General features: G+C 36.5%; 1 protein-coding gene across 2 annotated transcripts in view; it reads left to right on the top strand.

The window, feature by feature from the left end:
- Positions 1-25,268, top strand: part of CACNA2D2 (calcium voltage-gated channel auxiliary subunit alpha2delta 2) — a 621,934-nt gene that overhangs the window by 33,263 nt on the left and 563,403 nt on the right. For both annotated transcript variants that reach the window (XM_087709243.1, XM_087709244.1), the window contains exon 2: positions 20,240-20,321. In XM_087709243.1, coding sequence (XP_087565369.1) covers positions 20,240-20,321 — 82 coding nt within the window. The remainder of the gene's footprint in view (positions 1-20,239; positions 20,322-25,268) is intronic.

Genomic DNA, 25,268 nt, shown 5'->3' on the forward strand with positions numbered 1-25,268 from the left:
AAGTTGCCCAGGCATTCTAAGTTAGTCATTATTTCCCAAGGTTCTCTTTCTTGCAAGTGAGGATTTTAGTTCTGATTATTCAGTGTTCCCATTCGTTAATTTGAGCTAGAGAGTTGCATTAGTGATTCAAACAGGAGGCTGCTTTTGGCTGCCTTAGCTGAATTAGTATGGAGGACTCAGGGGATCATCTCAGACAGTCTTCTTTCTTGAGAATCTGTCTCTGATAAGGCCCTGAGAAAAGCTCAACAAAGATTTGATTTGAGAAAAGTTTGATATCTGGCAAATTCAGTATTTGCCAGTTTAGATTAAATGAATTATATATGGTTTAAATAGTGACTAATATTTAGGAATATCATACAAGTTCCTAGTAATAGATGACTTAATTAGCAATAGCACTTACTGCCTCATAGTTCTTTATAGCTCTCTCTGAGAATTTTTTACAGAGTTAGAATATTGCCCCCAACAATCTGGATTCTCATTTAGCGACCTCAGAAGAACAGAAGGCTAGGTCAACCTTGAGCCGGGAGAATCAGACTGCTGGCATTTGGCAGAATTATCCTGCAATAGTGTATTCTAGCTACTGCGCCACTACGTATCTATCACGTTCTGGACAGCATAGAGTCTTTTGGGAAATTTGTGGGATATTCCATAGAAAGCCAAATAAATAAAAACAATATTCTTATAAGAAAAACCCAACAATTTTATTATGTTGTGGTAAATAATAGAACCTCTTTAACCTGCATTGTTTAAACTGTTGTGTTAAATATTGAATCCAGTTCTGGCCATCACTTAAGGAGGACACGGACAATTATAACACATTCAGAAAAGTGCAACAAGAATGATTAGGAGTATTGGATATTAAGTCCTACAAAATTCTAGGACAAGAGTCTTATTAAACTGAGGTGGCAAAAAATCAGGAGGAAGTTAGTAGAGACTTGTCTGACTAACGAATGTTATTAAAAGGCATATGCTTCTGTGAACTGTAGCTCACTTCATTAGATGCTTATGCCCTTTAATAAAATTTATTAGTCAGAAAAGGTGCTATCAGACTCCTCCTGGTTTCAAGTCCTGTTAAAAAGAGATTGAAAAAAAATGTTTACTTTCATGAAGGGCTATGTCAAGGAGTCACTAGAAACTGCTTCGCAAAACATCATGATACGGTGAAGCAACTGTATCCTTTCAGAAGATCTCTTCTGAGCCTCTTCTAATAGTCCCAAGAGTTGGAAGAGACTTTTGTGCATCCACAGGCCTAGTGGGAATATTAAGCCTTGAGAAGGGAAAACTGAGGGGAATATGATAGCCCTCCTCAAGTACTTGAAAAGATATTAAGGAGAAGAAAACCATTGTCATTTCAAATGGCCAGTCAAAGAATAACGGAGTTTAATTACAAGGACATATATTCCTTTTGATTATTTCCATGTATATATCACTTATGACAATGACGGCCAATCTTTTCAGCTCCGAGTGCCAAAACGGGAGTGCCTGCCATCATTTTCGGCACTAAAACAAGATTATTTTAACATGGCTCTTCAAACAAGTCATAGAGACCCAATTCATAGATAGCATTAAACTCTAATGGTAAAGCAAAGAAATTGCAAACAAACCACAGATTAGCATTAGGGGGTAAATCAGACCATTGAAAAGAATTTGCTGAGTCCTTGCTCTTCTTCTTATCTAAAGGCTATTTGTTTGTGTGTGTGTGTGTTTGACTACAGAAACTAAATTATAAATGTGTCTATTTGCTGTAATTGTACTGCTAGAATGAAATCCACTGGAAATAATATAGTGTATTAAACACTATAGAAGTCCTAATGGAAAGGGACCTTTACTATGGCATTCTTTAATGACTAGTTGTTGCTTCACAATTTAATTTTCTGTTTCTATCATTACCAATGTCATTATAAATGTGCAGAATTGGTAATCAGCAGAACTATCATGAAAGTAGAATATTCGGCCAAGCATTGACGTGATTCTTAGCCCTTGTCTATTAATACAGTCCCATCTTGCCTGAAACAAGGGTTTCCAGTGCTTTGTTTCCATGCAAATAGGATTGTTCTGCTGCACTGTTCAGTTTTCTCATGCTCGGTAAATGACCCCTTTGTTCCTCCTGCACCTCTCAAGAGAGAAACATCTAATCTACAGAAAAAACAGGCTGATATGCCTGCTATTACACTAGAATATACCTTAATAATTCAAGCTTCTGGATAAGCTGCCATTAGATAGGCTTTCTGAGACAACTCAGTTTTATTTTAGAGTTTGGAGGAGATGACATTTTTTCAATTCAGCTATCCCCTTGACAGCTGTATGAAGGGCAGTAAAAAGCAGAAGAAATGTTTCAAATGAACATTTGTCATTGGCACCCAATGGAAGCATCAGAGTGTCAATCAGACTGCAGCTGAATAGAAAAGAACACTAGCCCAGCAATAATTTGTTCTTTTTGTTTATTAATGGATGGACTGCCTTGTTTGTAGTCTGTATACACTGCACTAATTTCCTAAACCATTGGGAAAGACAGACTTCTATTCTGACTTACTTTTCAAGTTTCCATAGACATGCTGATAGTCCTTTGTAAATACATATTATCTCATTACTCCTTGGAGCTTTAAAGATAAACTAAATATTAATTGTATTGGTATGTAACATGGCATAACATCGCAAGCTGCTCTGAGTGTTCCTATATACTATTTATGTTATAGAATACATTTTGATTATGGTGTGCCCTGTTTCCCCTAAAATAAGACTTCCCTAGATAATAAGCCCAGTTGGGCTTTTGAGCACATGTGCTAAAATAAGCCCTTCCCTGAAAATAAGCCCTCCCTGAAAATATTGCAACGCAGCAGCAGCCATGAGGTGACCACTCTGTTCGCCTCCTGCACCTCAAACATAATAAGACCTCCCAAAAATAAGGCCAAGTGCTTATTTCAGGGCGCAAAATAAAATAAGACCCTGTCTTATTTTCAGGGAAACATGGTATATGTTTTGAGATATTAACAAAAGAAAAATGGAACAATGGCAATTTTGTTACTAAATCGGAGCCAAATACCATCTTTGAACTTGCTACCTAAATATGCTGAGAAAAGACAATTTTTATTTGCTTTGCTGAAATAGAATGCAATTGTATTGTGTTGTGTGAATATATGTAGGTATAATTAAATAAAAAATCTGCTTATGCATGCTTTCTAAAATATAAAGGATTATTTTCATCTAGCTCTGAGCTGTGATATCAGCATAGTGAATTACTTTGCCTTGGGTTGGGAATTCTGGGGGTTGAAGTCCAACTCTCTGAAAGCTAGAAAAAGCTTTTTCAAATAATATTGTCACATGACTGCTATGTTTTATTTCCTTCTCTGAATATTTTTGGCAACATTGGAAAAAAGTTACACATTATAAAGTTGTATCATGTTAATTCCTTGTGAACAATATACTGTAATTTCATACATGTGTTTAGTGATAGTGGAATAGTGGGATGCTATTATGTATAATACATTCCTATTGTTTGATTTGATTGTGGACAACCTCTCCCCCCTCAAAGTACCAACTTGATTTATCCTTCATTTGCCTAGATTCAGGAAATGATAGTAATCAAGAGTGCATGAATTCCCTTCAGTTGTTAAATAAGCTTACAAATACAGTACACTTTGCATTGACCTTAACCTTAAGCCTACACTACAAAATCCTCTCTTAAATCCATTTTACTGCACCTATAAGGAAATAAGTTGAATTCCCCTTGGTGACCTACTGGGAAAAAACCAATCCAACTTTGGCTCTGATACACACAGAACAGTGTGGTAGGGGACATACAAATGTGTAGAAGAGGCAGACGGGAGGAGTTTGGAGTTTGCAAGAAATAGATAATAATGAGGAAGATATATGGATAATAAAAACAAAACAAAATGCATTATTTCTTTTTTTTTTTTTGGCAGACACTTTGTATGGGTTAATCAAAATATTTGCTTTGTATTTAAAACATTGTCTGGGTATATCTGATTCACAAGGTAGGTTTGTGCAAAGCTACTCCTGGTCACAAATATAAATTGCTCCTGAAGCAGGAGCCATGAATTCAGGGGGATCCCCAACTTGTGTACCAGTTCAGTCTGGGAAATACCACCTTATCCATAATTAATGATCGAAAGTGTCCATTCAGGGCCTCCCTAACACCTACAACCCTTCAGTCCTGCAGTCTGTTTATGTTTTATTATTTATTTTACACCCAAATAGTTAAACTTTGCAGGGGGATGGAAGGCAACTTCAGTGGCATTGCTTGGAGATCCTGGGATAGAAGTACATAACTAAGTATCATGAATAATCTTACCTAGGAGCTATGAAGATGAATTTGAGTCTTAAGACCTCCCCAAACAGACCCCCCCACAAACTGATTGGAACTGGCCTTGGAGAGGGAGCAGTACCTTCCTAACATTGTTCTCCCCACTCTCAACCCTCAAACTGATCCGGAATGATATAGATTATATACATATCTACAGTAATCTCAGAGAAGGCTAGAACGGAGTAAAATGGGACAATTATTTTCCATGATCTGAACTGAAACAGCATGTTCAAAGCTGTGTTGGTACTATAACTGAAGTCCAACTGGGAAGGATCTGGATAATGTGTTTCTCCCAAGTCCCTTTGCAGCTGCATTCCTACAACTTTTCCTTAAAAAGGTAAAGTTGAAGACTAGATTAAAATTTCTAGTCTCTACCTATTTTCCTCACTGTGGAAAAACAGGCATGTGAAGTTATTGTGGAAGAAAGGAGGGAATGAAAGAAGGAAAGGAGGGAGGAAGATAAATGGTTAAGAAGTGAAATAAATAATAAATAAATAAATAAATAAATAAATAAATAAATAAATAAATAAATAAATAAATAAATAAATAAATAAATAAATAAATAAATAAATAAATAAATAAATAAATAAATAAATAAATAAATAAATAAATAAATAAATAAATAAATAAATAAACAAACAAACAAACAAACAAACAAAGAAAGTGAGCATTTAAAAAAATGCTGTTTAATATAGTCTTATCGCCAGAATCTTAATGGAGTTTAAAGAACTAGTCTATTCTTTGAGTAATAGGATATGAAGACTTTCTATTCCCAATTGAAAGAATATGTTTTTTCTATTCCTGTCAATTAAACAGAACTTAATCATAATTAACGTTTAGATCTTCTAGGCAGGAAAGCTGAAAAGCCCTCATTATTTATAAGCTTGTGTGACATGAGAACCATAAAATGCCTTACTAAGTGCTTAATAGAATTTGTAGTTGTTATTATTGTGTGGCAGTTATATCAATTGCCGTTTCTCTCTAAATTGCAATTTTTGTAATCATGTGATTATAAAGGACTCACTGTCTTAACAAAGATAATCCTATTATGTTGACTTAGTAATAATTTAAAAAAACTCTACTAAATGAGAGCCCAAAGAATCTAATCCTAAAAATGGAAAAATCTAAGTAAACAATTAACCTGACATGTTTATATATATTGCCTCTAAATATATGATAATAATTTAGTAAGTCTGTTTGAGTTGAAAACAAGAAAGATTAATAAACAAAGACTTAAATATGGTAACAAATGCTTTTGTTCTATGATATGCTGACTCTGTAAACCGCTTAGAGAGGGCTGAAAGCCCTATGAAGCGGTATATAAGTCGAACTGCTATTGCTATTGCTATTTGCCAATATAAGAAGGTCATGGGTATTATTAGGCTTTTGAGTTTTCAGTCATTTGAAATGCAAAGAGAAAAACATGTAGAACAGGGGAGTCAAACTCACGTCGTCATGACAGTGTGACGTATCAAGACTTTTTTCTCCTTTGCTAAACCAGGCCTGGGTGTGGCCAGCACATGGCGCATTCAGCCCGCAGACCATGACTTTGACAGCCCTGATGTTGAGGATACATGGTTTCAGTGTGAAAGTAGTGAATTTTCAGTTTTGCACAATGAACAAGGATTTTTGTTATTCAATTTTGCAGCTAATAAGATTGTTGGACAAAGAGGCACAAAAACAGCCAGGGAAGGATTGAAGCCTGGGAAACAGGCCCAGGCTGATTTACCACCAGCCCATCAAGTACTTAGAAGGCAAGGGCTGGACAGCACAAGCAAACAACAGTTAATGACTTAAAAGCCAACCATCAACACACCCCAATCAATATCTAAAATGCCATTTACAACAGGAACTATTTGGCAACCAATTTTGAAAAATAATACAATATTAAAATTCCATCAAACAATTGTATCAAGTGGTAACAGTAATAAATGGATCAATTCAAATTTGGATATGGTAAATAAAATATGGTAAATAAAAACCATACAAACAAAAGCTATTTTGAGGTTATCCATTATTTTAAAAAGTGGGAAGGCATCCTGAGAGGGAAAAAAATAGAGAAATGCTGATTTAGTGAAAGCATATGATAAACCGAAAAGGCTTCAATTACGGATTATTTTTGCCAAAAATTTGAAGTTAAAAGTTGGTTGCTAAATTTAGTAAAACCAGTATAAGATATAAATCATACTTAGGAATAAACTCAGCAATTATCAAATGTTTCAATATTGAGTACATAAAGCAAGGATATCTGATTCTCCCTTTGTTGTTTATTTATAGACCAATGTATAAGAAATGCTAGAGTTGACATTAGAGGTGTGTTTGCTGAGAACACAAATGTACATTTATTTCAGTATGAAAATTATTCCATATTGTTGCCTGAAATCTGGATAATTTGCAGTAAATATTGTATGATGCAGTGCTAGATCTGAAAATTATGGTAAAATTGTAGATTATACAAGACCTGTGGGCAGAAAGGTATACTTTTCTTGTAGTCTAACATGGAGTGTTTGGAGACTTCATTAACTTGTGACAAAGTGTTCTTAAGCCTTTAGATCCTATATTAAAAGCCAAGGAAGTACTCTCCAAATCAACAAGAGAGTGGGGAATGTGGAGCTCAAAGACAGCTACCAGAGTGAGACTCTCTCTGATAGAATAGTAGGTTTTGTATGGAATATAGTTTCTCTGTCTGTAGCAGCACTTTCTGGATTGGTCTTCCTTTGGAGAAAAAGTTAAAGATTTAAAGGGAGGCTTTGTATTAGTCTCATCTTGAAAGGCCCTATGAATGTGAACCAAATGATGATTGGAGAAGATTTAGGAAAAAAATGGCTTGGAATCAAAGGCAATGTAATGGCCCAGGGCATGGTACGAAAGCAACACAGTCAGAGAACAGGTCTAATTCCTATTTATTGCTCCAACTTTGCCCCCAGATGTCTCCACATTTACTACAAGTCCTGGAGCAAAGCTCTCTCACACACCTTAGCAGCTTCTGGCTGTGAGTAGTCCAGTAAGCCAGGTTAGTCAAACAGTAACCAGGACCAGCAGTCCAGTAAGCCAAGGTAACCAGAGCCACCAGTGAAGTAAGCATGGTTTGCAAAACAGTAACCAAAGCAAGAAGTTCAGTGAAGCAGGCAAATCGGGCAAGCTCACAAGACAGAGCACAGTAATCTCTAGGCGTTGGCAAGTACACACAAGGCTCCACTCATTCAAGGCTTGTTCTCAACAAATGCCTCTCCCACTGGCACCTCCTTACATCTCAGTCCCTAGGTGTGCCTTGTGAAGGAGGACAGGGCACTCTCCTCCCTCATACCCGGCTCAGTCTGCATTGTTCTCGCCTTCTCTCTTCTGTTCGTGCTCTAGGATCAGGAGGAGGTGCTCCTTGCTCTTTGTCTGAACTCTATCACTCCTGTTCCTCCCTGTCTGCAAGCCTTTCTAATCCTGAAAAGCCCTTTCCTGGACTGACACTGCCCTTCTCCAGTTTCCTGCAAAGCCAACGGAGCCTCCCTCTCGATCTCTGTCAGTTCTTGTTCCAGCTCATCTTCCCCCGCAGAGTCAGACTCCAACAGGGGCATGACAGGCAGTTATTCCTTTTCATTAAAAAAAATATAGGATCATAATAACATAGCAGATTTGGATTCTGTTAGCTGTGTGAAAGAATTGGGCAGACAAACTTAAAAACTCTTTAGAAAAAATACATTTTTGAATTGTAGTTTTAAGAAGAGGTTCATTTTGACTAGTATTATTTGTTTATTGTATGGCACATTCACATCACATTTTGATAAAAACAGATAAAAATACAAAATATTATAAACATATGTTCAGATTACAGATATACTTTTTTTGCTTCATTTGTTACAGCCAGGAAATCAGCAAAGTTTTTACTAGTTATTCTACTGCTGAAGGGATGCCTATTTCTGGAATATGTTTGCAGTTAGCGGAGATATTTCAAACAGGCAAATTATTTGCCCTCTTTCTCTATAGATACTTTTAGTATGCCTCTCACTAGGTTAGTCCAGTCTGGAGATCTTTCTCAGTTCCTGGGTCACATATGAATTATATACTAATAACCTGCACATTCAGAACCTCTTGAGTCTATTGAATTGCTCAAGTTAAATAAGGGAGCAATATTTGTGAGCATGTGCAGTTTCTGGTACAGGAGTCTCAGTGTATGAATTTAATGGCAGGATTGAGAGGAGTTTAGATTTGTTAGGCCTTGGGGAACATTTTGGAATATGATGTAGCTCTGTAAAAGGCCAGGTGTTAGTTGCAGTGAAATGGAACTGAATTACTAGCATTTAATGCCAAAAACCTTTAATAGCACATTCAAGATATAAAAAGAAGGTATTTATCTATGCAATGTACAGTTAGATTATAGAATTCTTTATCACAAAATATAGCAATTTCTATCAATATAGGCAGCTTTAAAATAGATTATATTTATAGTCTAAAGGATAGTTGTTTAATACTAATAGAATTAGAGTTACTGGAAAACTTTTAGTTGGGATGGGAAGGGAAATAATAAAATGACACCAAGATGCCAGTACCATCTCTTTTGTATGTGTATCATGCTATATCATGCATGTACATGGGGGTAGAACTTGGGTTGTGACATCAAAATCTCATTTCAGCCTTCTGACAAAACCACTGGGAATCTGCACTGCTCTGGATCCCAAAAAACTTTTTATGGGTACTGTGGGATACAGAAAGCTGAATTAGAATTGGATATCGATGAGATTCAGATGTCACTCTTTTATATTGACAAGCTTGTTGTCTGTATTGTAAATTATGTATATAGTACTTATTTTTTTGAATCATGCAAAAAAGTCATAAAAACCTTCCATTTAGCATGATATTTCTGGTCCTTGATTAGATGCATACAAATCTGAGCAAAATCACTAGTTTTAAAAATTTAAATATGCTTTCCATGAATTTCCTCCTTTGCTTTTCTAAAATTGTATCTGTCAAAATGTTTAGCATATTTGTGATAAACAAATGTAAATGAGGTTGAACATGGCTGAAGTGGCTTTATTGCAGAATATGAAGGAGTATTGGCCCAGATTTGGTGAGCCAGCCATGAAACTGTTTTCTCAACAGTTTCCCTAACAACAACAACAATGGCAGCAGAGGCTCATATCTTGCATCACTACTGCTTTGCAAGATATTTATTACAAACTACTTAGTAAATGCTGTATCTTCCAAAGATTTATGTTTTATACATGTATACCAATGTATCATAGAGAACATTTACAGCATGTATAGAAAGTAAAAACATTGTTTAAGATCATGGAGTCACCCAACAAAGTCAGTGCTAAATCAAAGCCCAATTCTCATCTTGCAAGCAGATAACTTCACGGAGTGACAATTTTTCAGTTGCATTTTGTTACAATATTTGATTCATTCTTCACTCAACTCCAATCTTGTCATATGCAGGCGCTGATAATGAAGAGATAAGTAATTGAGGTTAAAGGATATTTTGGTACAAGTTTTATGTTTTCATTCTTTACTGGAATATTTTCAAGGCATTGTGTTTCATTTTAAAGACCAGCTTAGTATGTACAGTATGATTAAAATTATACAAACACCAATAAAACACTATGAAATCTAATCTAACAAAGAAGGCAAGTAAAACAGAGCAGATATGCTTTCCTAAACAAAATTTTAAGTCACTGTCAACATTTTGGTGCATGTCAAATACTTGTGATGTTTCTATAGTGAGGCTCTTGGCTGTTGAACTACTGTTGTCAAATGATATCATTTGGAAACCATTCTAGTAAAGGAATTCAAAGCCTGAGAAGCCATTTGTGAATCTACAGTAGTGATGAAACTGGATCAAGAAAGAATCAAAATTATAACAGAAATTTCTGCAATCCAAATTCTGAAATAGAGAACATCTGCCGCCTTCTTGTTACATCTAGGCTTAATTTATTTATTAAACCTTTATCCCTCCCAACTTTCAGTGACTTTGGCCAGTTCACAATAATCAAAAAATGCTGTCCAATTGCACATCCTGTGACTAATGTCATGTAACATTAAGAATAAGAGGTACAATTTGATCACAATTTGGGCCAAGCTCACAATTTTTACTCCAGTCACAACTAATATGAGAGAGAGCTGGACCTCCAAACTACAGTTCATTGTTTATCTTTGGACATGCTGCCTAGAGCTGCAGAGAGTCACAAGAAGCAACTGCTACTCTATGAATAAGAGAATGAGTGAATATAATTCTGAATTTAGGTATAGTCAGAAGAATAAAAGAAAAAAACAAAATAGTTGTTTTGTTATTGCTATTAGTCCTAATAATTTGCTCATAATAATGATCAGCACGTCAGCCTTCCTAATGCCAGAATTGACTCGGAAGATATTGAACTGATAAATAGCTTCTGTCTTTTAAGATCAACCAACAACAGTAAATTAACTAGCAATCAAGAAATATATGACAGACTAGCACTTGGTAGAACAGCTCTGAAGGCCTTGGAAAAGATATTCAGATGCCATAAAGGGTCTATGCCTATAAAGATCAGAATAATTCAAGCTAAAGTAGCACTACAGAAATGAAAATTGTAATCTGAAGAAATAGAGTAGAAAAAATATTGCTGCTTGTGAATGCTAGTGTTGGAAAAGATTCTTGAGAATATCATGGATAGCCTGGGAAACAAACAAATGGATCATTGTGGGGAAAATCAGCCAGTTATCACTTGAAACACAAATATCCTATTTTGAGCACATTATATGAATACCTAGCTCTATGGGGAAGACGGAAATTCTGGAAAAGTTGGATGGGAAGAGAAGAGGATGGCAAGAGAATGTGGATGGATGGATTCAGTTATATGGGTGATGGGTGCATCATTAGAAGTCCTGAAAGATTGAGGACAGATTCTCCTGAAGAAAACATTTTTATGTGGCCACTGAGAGTCAATCAAATCAATCATGCCAAAAAAAAAAAGAGACTGGAAAAAATGGATATTACTTCAAGATATAAATAAGAATCTGGGATATTCTTTAAACTGAAAACTAATTCAGAAATCAGGCAAAATAAAATTAATCGTAACTCTTATCCCATTTTTCAGTAGATTTAATATGCAATTAATTGAATATATCCCCAGTTTTTACTATACAATTATGCTGCCTTATTCACAGGTTATTGTATAAATCCAGACAACAATGTTTATTATTGGCTGATGTCCTATTGATTTCCTATAATGTTGCTCAACTTTTTCTTTCTATAGACCAACAACAATAACAGTAACAAAAGGAAGAATAGAAGTACACAAAATTGTGTTTTCAATAACAGTAAAGACTCCTTGAGGAGCTTGGTTTCTAGTCAGGTACCATTTCCTTGGCAATTGAAAAAACCTGATTTGCCATTTACTTGTCTTGGAATTAAAAAAAAAACTTTTCAGGATAATTGTACCACTGTGGTATGTCCTGTTGCTGCCTCATCCAAGAACCAATCAGGCCCAATCCTGATTAACTTTTTTGAAATTAGCAAGTTTGGATAGGTGGTACTAGAAACATGCTTAATCTCCTCTTGAGGCTTAATTTTAGACCATCTATAATGTAGAAATCTTGCTTAAACTTTTAGCAAATTAAGGTTTCAACCAGAGTTACAGTAGATTAATTTTTCCAGAGTTACAGTAGATTAATTTTCCAGAGTTTATCAGAGTGTTCAAAAGCTCCTTGAAGGGATCAGGAACTATTCTTTTGTTAATACATTCTTAATAAATAAATAAATGTAAAATGAAATTAAATTTGGGATAGAGAAGTAGGAAAACTTGCAAACATTTTGGTGGCTTTGGAAATTTTCATCTGATGGCAATGGCCATCAGCAGGAATCCTCATGGCTATTAAATGCATAAAGAGGACATTCATTATAACTTAGAATTTACTTGTTTTTTTAAATCCATCCAAAGAACTGAAAAGCACATTCATAAATTACCAAAAATAATGACTCCTAGGCTATACTTCTTCCTTCCTTTCCAGTTAACGTAAATTAAAAATAGGTGACATATCTTAATTTGAGCTTAGGTGCCACTATCTTGATTAAATTCCAGAGGACAGCTCTGTTTAAATTTGTAGTTGTTTACTAAAGCAGAAAGAAATAAACCTTTTAGACGGATTCTCAGTTCCTATTGTAATTCTTTGTTTTATTCCATTTGTCTTTTGTATCTTCAGCAGCCCAAAGCTATGAACAACAAATATAATAAAATGAAAACTGAAACTTTGTCTCTGTGGATGGCTTATCCTGATCTTGCTTGGCTATTTCTTTATGTATTATTTATGTATGAGGTTTTGCAAAGAAACTTCAAGAAATGATTGTGCCTTCCGACCTATAGTACTGTGCCATATTACCCCCAAAGGCACTCGAAATCATATCTTATAATTTACTATTTACATACTAGGTTATGTCAAAATAAAACTTCATGTAATTTGCATAATTTTGTATCTGTTTCTTCTGCAATTGTACTCTTTTGTTTTATTCACTAAAATGTAAAGTACAATAAATCTATAGTGCGTTGACAAATCAGATCCGAATGAACATAAAAAAGACAGAAACAGTAATAAATCATAGCATAGCTGACACTGATAAAGAAAGTGATCATATCAAATGCTTGGTCATGGCATTGGCAATCTTCTAACTCATATGGCCTGGAGAAAATAAAAGCGATTTAGAGCAGCAGATTACAGTAATTGCAAAGAAAGGTGTGAGATGATTTTGGTGTTGAATAGAAGGCTGGCTAATGTCTTCTTTATTCTCTTACTATTCTAAAGAAGGATACAGATGGACCTTCTGTCTCGGGTGTCAAACTCAAGGCCTGGGAGCTGGATCCGCCCCGGGGGTGCTTAGATTTGGTCTGCGGGACCGGCCTGGAAATAGCAAAGGATCTGCCCATGGTGTCTCTACTGGCAAAAATGTGCCCCTCCTGTAGCCCTACACCAGAGTGTAGGAGGAGCTGTAGGAGGCTGTCCAGACCCAAAACTGGACCACCAGAGTGCTGCAGGAGACTGCCCATGCCCCAAATGAGGTCTCCAGATTTCTCCAGGAGGCTGTCCAGGCCAAAATGGGAGTCACCACCAGTCCACACAACCCTGATGCGGCCCTCAATGAAATTGAGTGTGACAACTCTGTTCTAGCTTGAAAGTCTGCCTCACTAGTATGTTTTAATATTTCCTATTTGAGGGAGATGGGAAATTCAGAAATGTGAAAAATAAATACATAAATAAAATACTAATTCAGTTTCTGGGAAGATATCATTCAGCTAGGAAGTGGTTGGATTTGTAAACGCTGACGCAAAGTGCATCAAGCTGTCCTAAACTGGACATTTTTGGTGTTCAAATTGATTCCACTCTTTCTGATTTCAGAAAGGGAGGGGCAAAGGGAACAAGAATAAGAAAAGTAGTGTCATGCCATTGTCACCCAGCTCCTGCACTGTTGCAAATGCAAACTTTTTGTATTTATGCTATGATGTTGCTGTCAGTGTTCCAAATAATGCACCCATAGAAAGCAGAACTCCGAGACAGGTAGATTCCTCAAAGAACAAATCTATTAGATACATCATATTGGCACAACTGGTGAAAACCGACTCTGAAAATTCCCATAGTTTTCACTCAGTTAAAAGAGAAAGTTTTCCCCTTTCCCCAAGCCATCAGGGACATGGTCCAATAGAAGTGCTGGCCAGTTGCTTGGTTGCTTTGCTCCTTCTCTTCCAGTCACCTGTTGTAATGACCTTGATTCTCACAGGAAAACTTTTTGTTTTGACTGCAAAACCCCAGTTAACTATTTCCCTCCTATCTATTGGCAACCCTGAAATCTCAAAGATGGCCCCTGCCAGGTTCGCTTTAGGATTAACAGTTGCATGCACATCCAAAAGGGTTGAAACTTGCAGGATAAGGATATGGCATTGCTCTCAATGTTTTGATGTAAGCAGGATGCCATTGCAGATATCTATGCATGAACCATATTTTTAACTTAACATTTTAAATATTTTAATATAGGGTGAATACTGTTTTGTTACAATATAATCTTGATGCTTTTTAATGTTCACACAATAGTCAGTATGAGAAAAACAGTATAAAAATAATGTTTATTTAATATAGTGGTGGCATAGAATACCCTCTGTTGCAGTAAGTAATGAATCCCAAACAGGGTTTTTTTTAAAAAAAAATAATGTTAGCAATGAAAAATGTTTATTTTCTCCCTTGTCTTGGTTTTTGTATTAGCTTTTATAACACACTTTCTAGTCTTCTTGTTCCTTGGAGTTGTCATTTGGGTGGATTTTAAAGAACCACCTGCTGCTTGTCATATTTTAATATGGAAATTAATATGTACCTCTTCCCTAAATTATTGCCTATTTTCCAAAATAATATGCTTAAATCATCTTGTAGAATTTTAATGGCCTTTATGATTAAAAGTAATAATTCTAATCTTTAAATAAGGCTTTTTTTTGTCTCTCTCTTTCTTCCATATAATAAAAAGACAATGAAATTCTCTATACTAGAAGTGATTTTTAAGGAGAAGTGAATACTAGAATAGATGAATCACTGAGCTGATCTTAAAGGGAAAGTGGTAGACAGATGTTGGTCTGCATATAAGTTTTCTTGGCAGATGGATTTCAATGGAAACTACCAGCTGTTTCATCCTGATACAGGCATTCTAAAATCTGTTGTTATGCAGTTTGTGAGACCTTTTCCCTTTTTAATAGTAATTTCATTAAATATTACAAATTAAACAAGAATAGAAATAAAAAATAAAAGGTACAGAAAAGAAAAAGTAGAAAAGAATGATAGACATAAGGATATAGTAAAGAAAAAGGAAAGAATATATAAAGAAGTTACTTCCAGCTTCATCAAACAAATATAAACAATTTTAGTAACTTATCACTTTAGAAAACAATAAATGATCTCTTTTTCCCATGCCACAGCTTTTTTCTATACATCCATAAAGCCTTTTCATTTCTGATGTCAGCGAAAGTCCATTAAACATTACCAGATATAACAACATATCTATTTTAGCCTTGATCAAATAAACCAAATTTACATTTAATCTTTTTACTTTTAACTAACTTGAGTTTTAGTGCCTTCAAATAATGTCCTATAATGAATGTTCTTCTCATTCAGTTATAATCTTTAGTTCCTTCTACTTCTGAAATAGTATATGGGAGTGACTATGGCAAATCATGGGAAAAGACTACAGATGAACAGTGGACAAAGAAATTTAGAAAGAATCTGCCCCAATTTATCAGATGGTAAAAAGAGATGGCAGGATTTGTACTTTCAGACTTGCAAGCTTCTACAATAAAGTAGAATTAGCTCATCTTATTCAGTTTCCTATCTGGACTACTAAGTTCCCTTTAGTGTCCAATCTTTAAAGTCTTTTTTTTTAAAGAATTCAAAATAAAAACATGTTTCCATGGGAAGGATTCTTTATAATTAATTCCTAATTGTTATTTAAAATTACATGGTTCCCTAGTCTGCTTGTAACTTTCTAAAATCAAAGTTATAGTCATCTTTTTTGGTTTATTCAAAAATAATTTTTAAAGTCTTAAAACTTACATTAAAAACTTCTTTCATTGTAGATTGAAAGAAAATGCTGTAAATTTTTTCCAAAGCTGACCCAAAGTTCCCTGATAACTGAAAACCAGTTAAGAAGCAGTTTCTGAAAGTGATTAGAAAAGAAGTTTGCAAACACAATGTCCTTTCAAATATACTAACTGCATTTTGAGCAACAATTATTCTGTCATCTCCTGCAGCTTTAAATCTACTAGAGATCTTGTGTTCTTATGAGGAGCCGCTGTCTGGAGCATTTGTAGGTGATCTCAGGTTCTTCCTTTAGGGAAATTATGAAAAAGATGATCTGATTCCACTTCTTTATTCTGTATAGCCAGTGGCTCCACTTTTCATAGAGCTGTCATCAGTCCACCATTTTTTCTCTGGAAGTGTGAAGTCTTTTTCTTCACATCTTAAGGAAACTATGGATTGTTCTTTTTTTTTTCTTAACTCATACTCACTTCTATCTTATTCTTTACCTAATAGCCAAAATGTACATTTTAATGCAGACTTGAAATGTGTTTGTATATAAAGCAGGCATAAAGACTAGCTGTGGCACATTTTATATATTTCTATATGATTTTACAAATGACAGCCAAAGCAGATATTATGTATTATAAAATGTTATAGGAAAGCACAAAAATGTTAACAGGCAATTGTTCCTTTACATGAACGTTTGTTTCTTTTTCTTTTTTTTTAAATTATTTTTATTTTTTATTACACAGACAACAATGGGAAAGGGAGAGGATGGAATAAAAAAAGGGGGGGAGGGGGAACCCATCTTCACATACAATATGTCTTTTAATCACAGGTGCATCCCTACTAAGTTTATACATCCCGTATCTCTCTATTGTATATTTAATAAGCACCACAATAAGCTAGGGTTTAAAAAACAAAAAACAACAAAATAAAACAAGGGAGAGAGGGGGAAAAAAGGTAGGGGTGGGGAGGCCAGAAAGGACAAAAAAAAAAGTCCAAGAAGGAAAGGGGAAAAAAAAAAACAACCATAATCACATGCAGCATGTCGTTTGATTACGGTTGGATTGTTCTTCTTTTTTTTTTTCTTAACTCATACTCACTTCTATCTTATTCTTTACCTAATAGCCAAAATGTACATTTTAATGCAGACTTGAAATGTGTTTGTATATAAAGCAGGCATAAAGACTAGCTGTGGCACATTTTATATATTTCTATATGATTTTACAAATGACAGCCAAAGCAGATATTATGTATTATAAAATGTTATAGGAAAGCACAAAAATGTTAACAGGCAATTGTTCCTTTACATGAACGTTTGTTTCTTGAGCAACTGTATTTGCTAGCTCACTGTTGAGCTGTAGTTGAATTGGTTACATTTTTAAATAATGGCAGAAAGTGGAGCAGATCTCTCTCTCTCTCTCTCTCTCCCTCTCTCCCTCTCTCTCTCTCTCTCTCTCTCTCTCTCTCTCTCTCTCTCTCTCTCTCTCTCTCTCTCTCTCTCACTCACTCATTCACTCTGTGTGTGTGTGTGTGTGTAATTTCTTTTCTTCCTTTTGAAAATAGTTTATAGATTTTCTGATTGTCTGTTTCTGAACTATGGAAATATCCATTCTGTTTAAGGAGTTACTTTAGAAAAAAACAATAAAATTATGCCATCCCTGCTTGTCATTCAACATATGTGGCTCTCAGACATATCAGAAATGATTAGTGTATATTTTTAGGGTGAAGTGTAAACATATGAAACAGAAACATATGAATGATGCCTTCTTGAAAAGGTAGCCTGAAAAAAAGCTCAACAAATGTCAAGCATAACAAACATTTTAGAGCTAAGGGCATGTTTGAATATTTTCAGCATGCAATGGATGCACTCACAAAATGGCTATTATGGCAAAAGACTTTCTTATTTACAAGATGCTTGCCACAATGGGTACTTCATTTCATATAAACTTATTTAACAGAAGGTAAGTTGATGCAATTGCTATCTGCTATTCCTTCAGGATTTCTCTATCACGCCATAATTTACATTTGTCTTTTTCTTTTTCTATAGGCAGGTGTCATCTGTTTAGTTGGACAAATGAGTCACTAGTCTCTAGCCTATCATCATTTTCACTGGCTGAAAATGCCGATGTGGCTTTTGTGGAGCAAGGTGTGTACTGTTGAAGAATGTCAGCTTTACACTGATTTTAAAAAATAGTCAGCTGGGTCAAAAATCAAGTAGGCACCAAAATAAGTGCCTAAGGAACGTTGCTGTCTATGGCAATACATTCTCTTCCAAATCTTCCTACTTCTTAGTATTGTTACATTAGAGAAATGGCCAGTTTAACCTTGGGATGATGGTACCTAGAAAAGAGCTGAGTTGTATTTAAATAAGTGATAATGAAAACAACCTGCAATGAGCACAAATAAAATACAGTTTTTTACTTTGTACATGGGGAATTGAGGCTCTGCTTTTTTCACGAGGAAGAATTATGTGCCTTGTGATGAAATAGATGCTGGGTTTGTCCTACTGCAACTAAGTCTCTTCCTGAAAAATCTTGGTTGGATTTGAGTGGAAATCTGAATGGATTTGGCTGTCCTCTGCTCTCTCAGGGACTTTAATTTCAATATCCAATAGCCAGTTTCTGCTTAACTTTTCCCCAACCAATGAAAAAAAAAACCTGAGGCAGGATGGCAGCACTTTTGCTATCAACTCCTGTCTAGACACAAACCCTCATATGCATGGCATGAACAATGAGAGTGTTTTTAGTTTCCTTGCTCTGTGCTTCCTTGCCCAATGCTCAACTTGCCTCTGACTCTTTCCTGATGAACTTGGGTGTCAGAAGGAAAGGTGAGGGGACAGAGAGGGAATACATTCCTCATGCTGCTAATAGTTGCTAAGAAGGGAGGGTGATCGCATGGCACATTGTCACTGCAGGATAACCAGACGCTTTATCTGCATCAGCAAGGGTCTCAAATATCCGAGGTGACACTGTTGTTAGAGTAGTACTGCAGGCTACTTCAGCTGACTACTAGCTGCAGTTCAGCAGTTCAAATCTCACCGGCTCAAGGTTGACTCAGCCTTCCATCCTTCCAAGCAGAGGTGGGTTTTAGGTGGTCCGGTCCGGTACGCACGGACTGGCTCCAGAAATCTGGCGTGTTTGCGTACCGGGGCCTCTAGAGGCCTCGTACTGGAACAGTCCCTCCTCTGGCCTGCCCCCTCACTCACTCACTCCGCCCGGTCACTGCTCTCTCTTTCTCTCTCACCCCACCCACCCACTTCCTTTGCCGGAGCAGAGGACACAGCTGTAGGAAGAAGCCTGCGCTTCCTTCTCTTTGACAAGCACCTTGCAAAACTGGGACTTTGCAAACTGCTTCTCAAAGAGAAGAAAGGGGGAGGAGGGGGACGGACTTCTTCAGACAAGCCCAGAAAAGCCGCTTTGCCTCCTCTGCTCTCCTTCCCACACTGCAGGCATGGCCTTGAGGGGAAGATGTCCTACCAAGGCAACAACATCCCTCGGATCACAATGGGGTGAAGCAAGTGGGTGGGAAGCTCCAAAAGTCCAGCAAGAAGGGGAGGGGGTGCCTGGAGGGAGGCACAGCTTCCCTTTTAGCCTCTGAAGCCTCACTCAGCCTGCTCAGCTCCTGGGGATGGTTTCCCAGCCAGCCGCCAATTTATAAACAGAAATTAACCATGTTCTTTTAAACTTTCCATTTCAATGAGATTTTAAGAAGTTTCAGAAAAATTATTATTGAAATGGAAAGTTTAAAAGAAGTTGGTTAATTTCCATTTATAAAGGTCATGTGGCAGCGGTGCATGGGCTGCTGACCGAGTCCAACCCAGCGCCTGCCCAGGGTTGTGGTGCTGTCATGGAGCATCTCCCAGCTGGGAAGGGGCACCAGGAGAAAGCAGAGCCGCCAAAAGCCCAGCTGCAGCTGGCAGTGGGGCACAAAGGAGCGGCCGCCCAGCAGAACTGGAAGTGTCCCCAGTTTGGTGGGCTGGTGGGGAGGTTGTGCAGGCCTGGAGGAGAGGGGGGAAGCAGGGGTCAAGGCTGCCTTGAACACCTGCAATGGGTGGCAAATTTTTGAATCCCACTACTGTCTGTCTGTCTGTCTGTCTGTCTGTCTGTCTGTCTGTCTGTCTGTCTGTCTCTCTCTCTCTCTCTCTCTCTCTCTCTCTCTCTCTCTCTCTCATCTGTCTGTCTGTCTATCTATCTATCTATCTATCTATCTATCTATCTATCTATCTATCTATCTATCTATCGTGTGTCTAGCAGTTGGTCAGCAGTTGAATTGCATGGGAGACAGACATGCTGGATCTTCTGAACGAAAGAACATAGGATGTAAGCTAAAGCTGTAAGTGCTGACTTTTAACCACATTTTTTTCACTGACTCTACCTTCCAAATTTTCTTTTGCAGAATGCAGAATTGGGCTCAAAGGCTAGAGCGTGAGATTGATGGAGTAATGAAGATATTTGGTGATGTTAAGCAGCTCAGACAGGTAAGATTTGCTTTTCTTCTTGCATTATGTTTGCTTTCTTTATGTCAGCATTTAAACAAAACTATGCCTTCAGAAAAATATTAGGTATTCATTAGTACCAATGTTTGACACTTTTGAAAATCAGAATAATATTTTTGTAATGAATTTTGATTTGATATCCTATTTCTACCTGATTTTTTTTTAAATGGTGCTTATTTTTAACTATATCCTTTTAAGTAGTCTGAATAACATATGTTTTGACAGCATTGTGTTTTCTTATTCAGTTAAAACTATATTAAGCTGTGCCAACATTTGTTATCCGTGATTTGCTAAACAAGCTATAGTGTTGTAGTTTGCAGATAATATTAAGCCTTAAAGTTTAGGTTTGCATATTATGCTAAGCCAAAACACAAACACACTTCATTATGCCTTTCATAGTAGTGTCAGAGAAATCTTTTAGCTCGCCTCATTTTAAGTATACTATTTTAGAAGGTATATTTCAGAAATAGTGAGAAATGGTGATCTCTAATTAATAGCCATTGATTATTCTCAGCTCATTATTTATTTACTTTTAACCATATGCTTCCCTTTCCCTGTTCCCACCTTCCATTTTGAATCAATAAGAAAGACAGTGGAAACTTTCACATACAATATTAAAGCTAGGGCTACGGTATCAGGATTGCAAAACTCTAGATGTCCATTAGGTAGCAGCAAAAAGGTAAAATTTGTTGCTGACTACATTTTTGGAGCAGATATAGCCCTAAATTAGGTAGCTGTGCAGTTATCTTAAGATTCCAGAGAAAAGTATATTTGATAGAAGGAGGTAAATGTAATGCTTTCACATGCACAAAATAACCTTGTCTTCCTCTAAGTCCATATCACTAGATGAACTTCTACAGTAAAACTTTACCAGAGTTCTTCATGATATCTGAACCCAAATAGTTGTGGTTTGTAAGGACAAACCAATAGGGTTGCTATGCTCTTTGAAGTCTTTAACAGAATAACAAATTTGGAAGGAACCTTGGAGGTCTTCTAGGCTAACTCGCTGCTCAGGTAGGAACCCCTATACCATTTCAGGCAAATGGCCCTCCAGTTTCTTCTTAAAAACCTCCAGTATTGAAGCATTTACAACTTCTGAAGGCAAGCCATTCCACTAATTAATTGTTCTAACTGTCAGGAAATTCCGTCTTACTTCTAGGTTGGTTCTCGCCTTCATTAGTTTGCATTCATTGCTTTTTGTTCTGCCTTCATATGCTTTGAATTATAGGTTGACCCCTTCTTCTTTGTGGCAGCTCCTTAGATATTGGAACATTGCTATCATGTCATCCCTAGTCCTTCTCTTCATATGCTTTAGGATCCAGTGCCCTAACCGTCTTGTTGCTTTTGTCTGCACTCTTTCTAGAGTCTCAACATCTTTTTTATATCATGGCGATCTAGGGCTGCATTGGCTTTTTTGACAGATGCAGCACACTCTTTATATTGTCTGTATGTTTGTGTGCATGTGTACACGTGTATAACATTAAGGACAAATTCAAACACAAATATCATTTTTAGAAGCCTTAGACTAATAATTGTCCCCAGCAAATCCCCAATAAAAATACTGTACATTTAACACAGTGAGAGACATGATACCTATTCTACTGCTCTAAGACTCAGTTTTTTCCTCTGTTGTGATTCAGTCTTCTACATCCTGGGATTAAAAATAGCACTACATAATGTCAGAGGAGGTAAAAGTCTGAAACTCACTGGTCTGTTCCAGAGCATTATTTGCAATTTTTGAGTTCAGTTTCTTACGTTTTATTGGTCTGTATGCATGTACATGTGTGAGACAGAAACAAACAAGCTTTTCTGAGAAAGTGAGCTGCCTCTATTTAATTCAGGTCTAATTAGAATTGAGGAAGCACCAGACAACAATAATACTTCCTGCCCTTTTTCTGGGGAAAGGATTGTTTCTCAAATTTTCTCATTGTGCGCCTGCTGTGGATCTGAAGCTATGCTTTGGTTAGTCATTAAATTTTCACAACTGTTTTGCTACAGAAGACCTAAAATTTATTGTCAGAAATATGGCTATAGAAAATGTAATGTTGCAGAGTACTTTCTATGACTGCTGGTGCAAAGGATTTATTTCTAATCCTGAATTATTTCCAGAAATAGGAAATGTTGCTGATTATTTGGGAATTGTTTGTGTTTCCAAGAAACATAAACAATGCTTGCCAACATTTTCTTCCAAACATGGTGTGTTGACTTATTTTTGCAAGCCTCCAATTTTGATGGGAGTAAGAAAAATAGAACAGATGTACTCATTTCCAGCCTAGTTAAATCCAATTCCATAGAAAGAGCATCTGTTAAAGACCTGTGGAGTGTGTAGGGTGAAAGGCTGTTTCATTGACACATGACAGTAAACTTTACTTAAGCTGACTGATTTTAGAAAATTGTATATGTGGTTCTTAGAAATAAGAACATAATGTTCTGAATGGTTCCATAGTTCATGACAGAAGTAGTTGAAATATGTATCCTGTTGCAGAGACACATATTTGAAAAGCAAAATGCTGATTCAGTTTTATAAATTGTTTTGAAGAAAAAGGTATTCCAAATTTTATAAATTTTCTGGATATTTTTAAAATACCAGAAATACATATTGTCAGAGTGTTATGTCACACTAAGATATAACTTATGGTTTGCAGATTGCAGCAGCTAAGTCCTTGCCAACATTCTCTGCCCAAATTAAGCAAATGATGGAATACATCACTAATGAAATACATGAAGCCAGGACAACAAAGAATATATTATTATGTTACTTATGCTGTAATTCTCTAAGTTACTATACTTAAGAGCATGTTATTATGTTATTTATTATGTAACATAAATTAGTTGTTACAACCAACACTTGCTGTCATGGAATTCGGAATAAATAATGAAATACTGTGATATTAACACATTTGTTTTTAAACTGGGCATGTAGACTTTACCATCCTGAGAATTTTTTAAAGATAGTATCTCATAGTGATTTACAATCAACTACAAAGTCATGTACAAAGAGGGAATTGAGGCATAAGTGATCCCAAAGCCAAAAAAGACTTGATCAGTGATGTAACCAAGATAAGCCTAGCTCCCCAAGTGTCAGTCTCATACTAAATTCCTGAGGTTATTCTTTGCCTATTTTTTTAAACTAACTGAAATGATTTTCAGTATTCATTGAAATGATAATTGAAACTAGAGATATTAAAATGGAACAGAAATTGTCCTTATTGTCACAACTTGCCTTTCACAGTCAACCAAATGCTATATCATGATTCCAAGTCAAAGTCTTAGTGTCAGTCTAGTGAAGAGGCAGAATCCTTAATAAATAACAGATTTCCTGACTCTGAATATCTGTCTTCTATTCTGGATCCAACAGAATTGGACCTAAACCAGAGGTTTGACCAACTTTGGTGAGCGCATTTGGAATATTTAGCATATCCTATAAGGAATTCCCATCAAATGGAGATGGCTCATCAGAAAGTTGTCATTTACTGAAAGGAAAATAAGTAATATTTTCACCACCACTTCCATCAGCCTTCTGCCATGCTCATTAATATTTTTGACTTTCTTTTTCCTGGGCAGAAAGGCCTATTTCCAAGAAGTAGCCAAGACATCAGGATAAACATGGAGGTACAGTGAGTGTCATCCAAGAGGTTAGGTGACCTTCAGAGGTGCTGCTCCATAGATTACTGGGTTCAAGACTCCATTTGTTAAATTGGGTTCTAGGGCTCATCTCAGATTGTTGCTATTGTGCCAGCCACCCTGTTGTGTAGCAATATCCCTTGTCAGAACTCCTTGACTTTGTGGTTGGGTTGGTAGTGGAATTCCCCAGGCGTATGCTCTTTGGGGACTTTAATTTGCCTTCCCTGGGTATGGGATCTGAGGCTACTATGACAGCCATGGGCTGTCCCAGGTCATCCAGGGCCCTAAGTGGTATTTTGCCTGATCTGGATTATGTGTTAGATCAGTGGGATCACGATCTGAAATTGGGGTGTCTGTTTCTTCCCTGTCAAATCATTTTCTGGTGGCCCTGCAATTCTCTGATGCTTCTAGATTATATTATATTGATATATTATGGTTAGATTAGATTACATTAGATTCATCTGTTACTATAGCTAGGCAAACAACATAATTTAGATGATGCACAACAATCACACGGAGGTAAAGTAATTACCATTGATCTTGTATATCATAGGAGTATGGGCTTGTGCAGGATCATCATGGTCACTACCAGGGAATGATTAGATTATTGAGATTGGAATGATACATCGTTTGTAGTTGAGCAACATAAGGTAAAATGAAGTGGGATGTTTGCAGTTTGGTGAGGAAAACTAGCCATTGTTGTATTCTGTGGTATGAGCCAAGTCAGATGCTAAAACATTACATAGTTTGGCTGCTTGAACATGGCACATCAGGTGAATATAGCCATTGTATTTGTTAATATGTCGTGTAAACTCAGTTACTACGTCTTTAACTGGCCTAACTGGTCTCACTTAGCAGATATAATTGAGCAGATTCCGCTCACAAAGCAATGTCTACCCTGATTTTAATTAAGCCATTCAAACCAGAAACACAAAATGAGATAGACTTTACAGGTAGCTTTTGACATACAATAGTTTGTTTAAAGTCAAAATAGCATTGAAAAAAGCGACTTATGATTGTTTTTCACACTTATGACTATTGCAGCATCTCCGTGATTATGTGATTAAAATTCAAACACTTGGCAACTGACTCATATTTATGATGGTTGTAGTGTCCCAGGGTCATGGGATTCCTTTTGCAATCTTCTGACAAGCAAAGTCCATGGAGAAGCCAGATTTTCTGGAGCGAGGGACAGGAGGCTCCAGTGGATGGCATTGACACGCCCACTTGGCCACGAGACTGGGATGAAGCTGAAGACATGCCTCTGTTCGCCACCCTTTCTTCTCCACTTCATCTCAGTCCGGC

The sequence above is a fragment of the Thamnophis sirtalis genome, unplaced genomic scaffold, assembly GCF_051295495.1.
Source record: "Thamnophis sirtalis isolate CommonGarterSnake01/CBP01778 unplaced genomic scaffold, rThaSir2_p1.2 scaffold_3, whole genome shotgun sequence".
Lineage (NCBI taxonomy): Eukaryota > Metazoa > Chordata > Lepidosauria > Squamata > Natricidae > Thamnophis > Thamnophis sirtalis.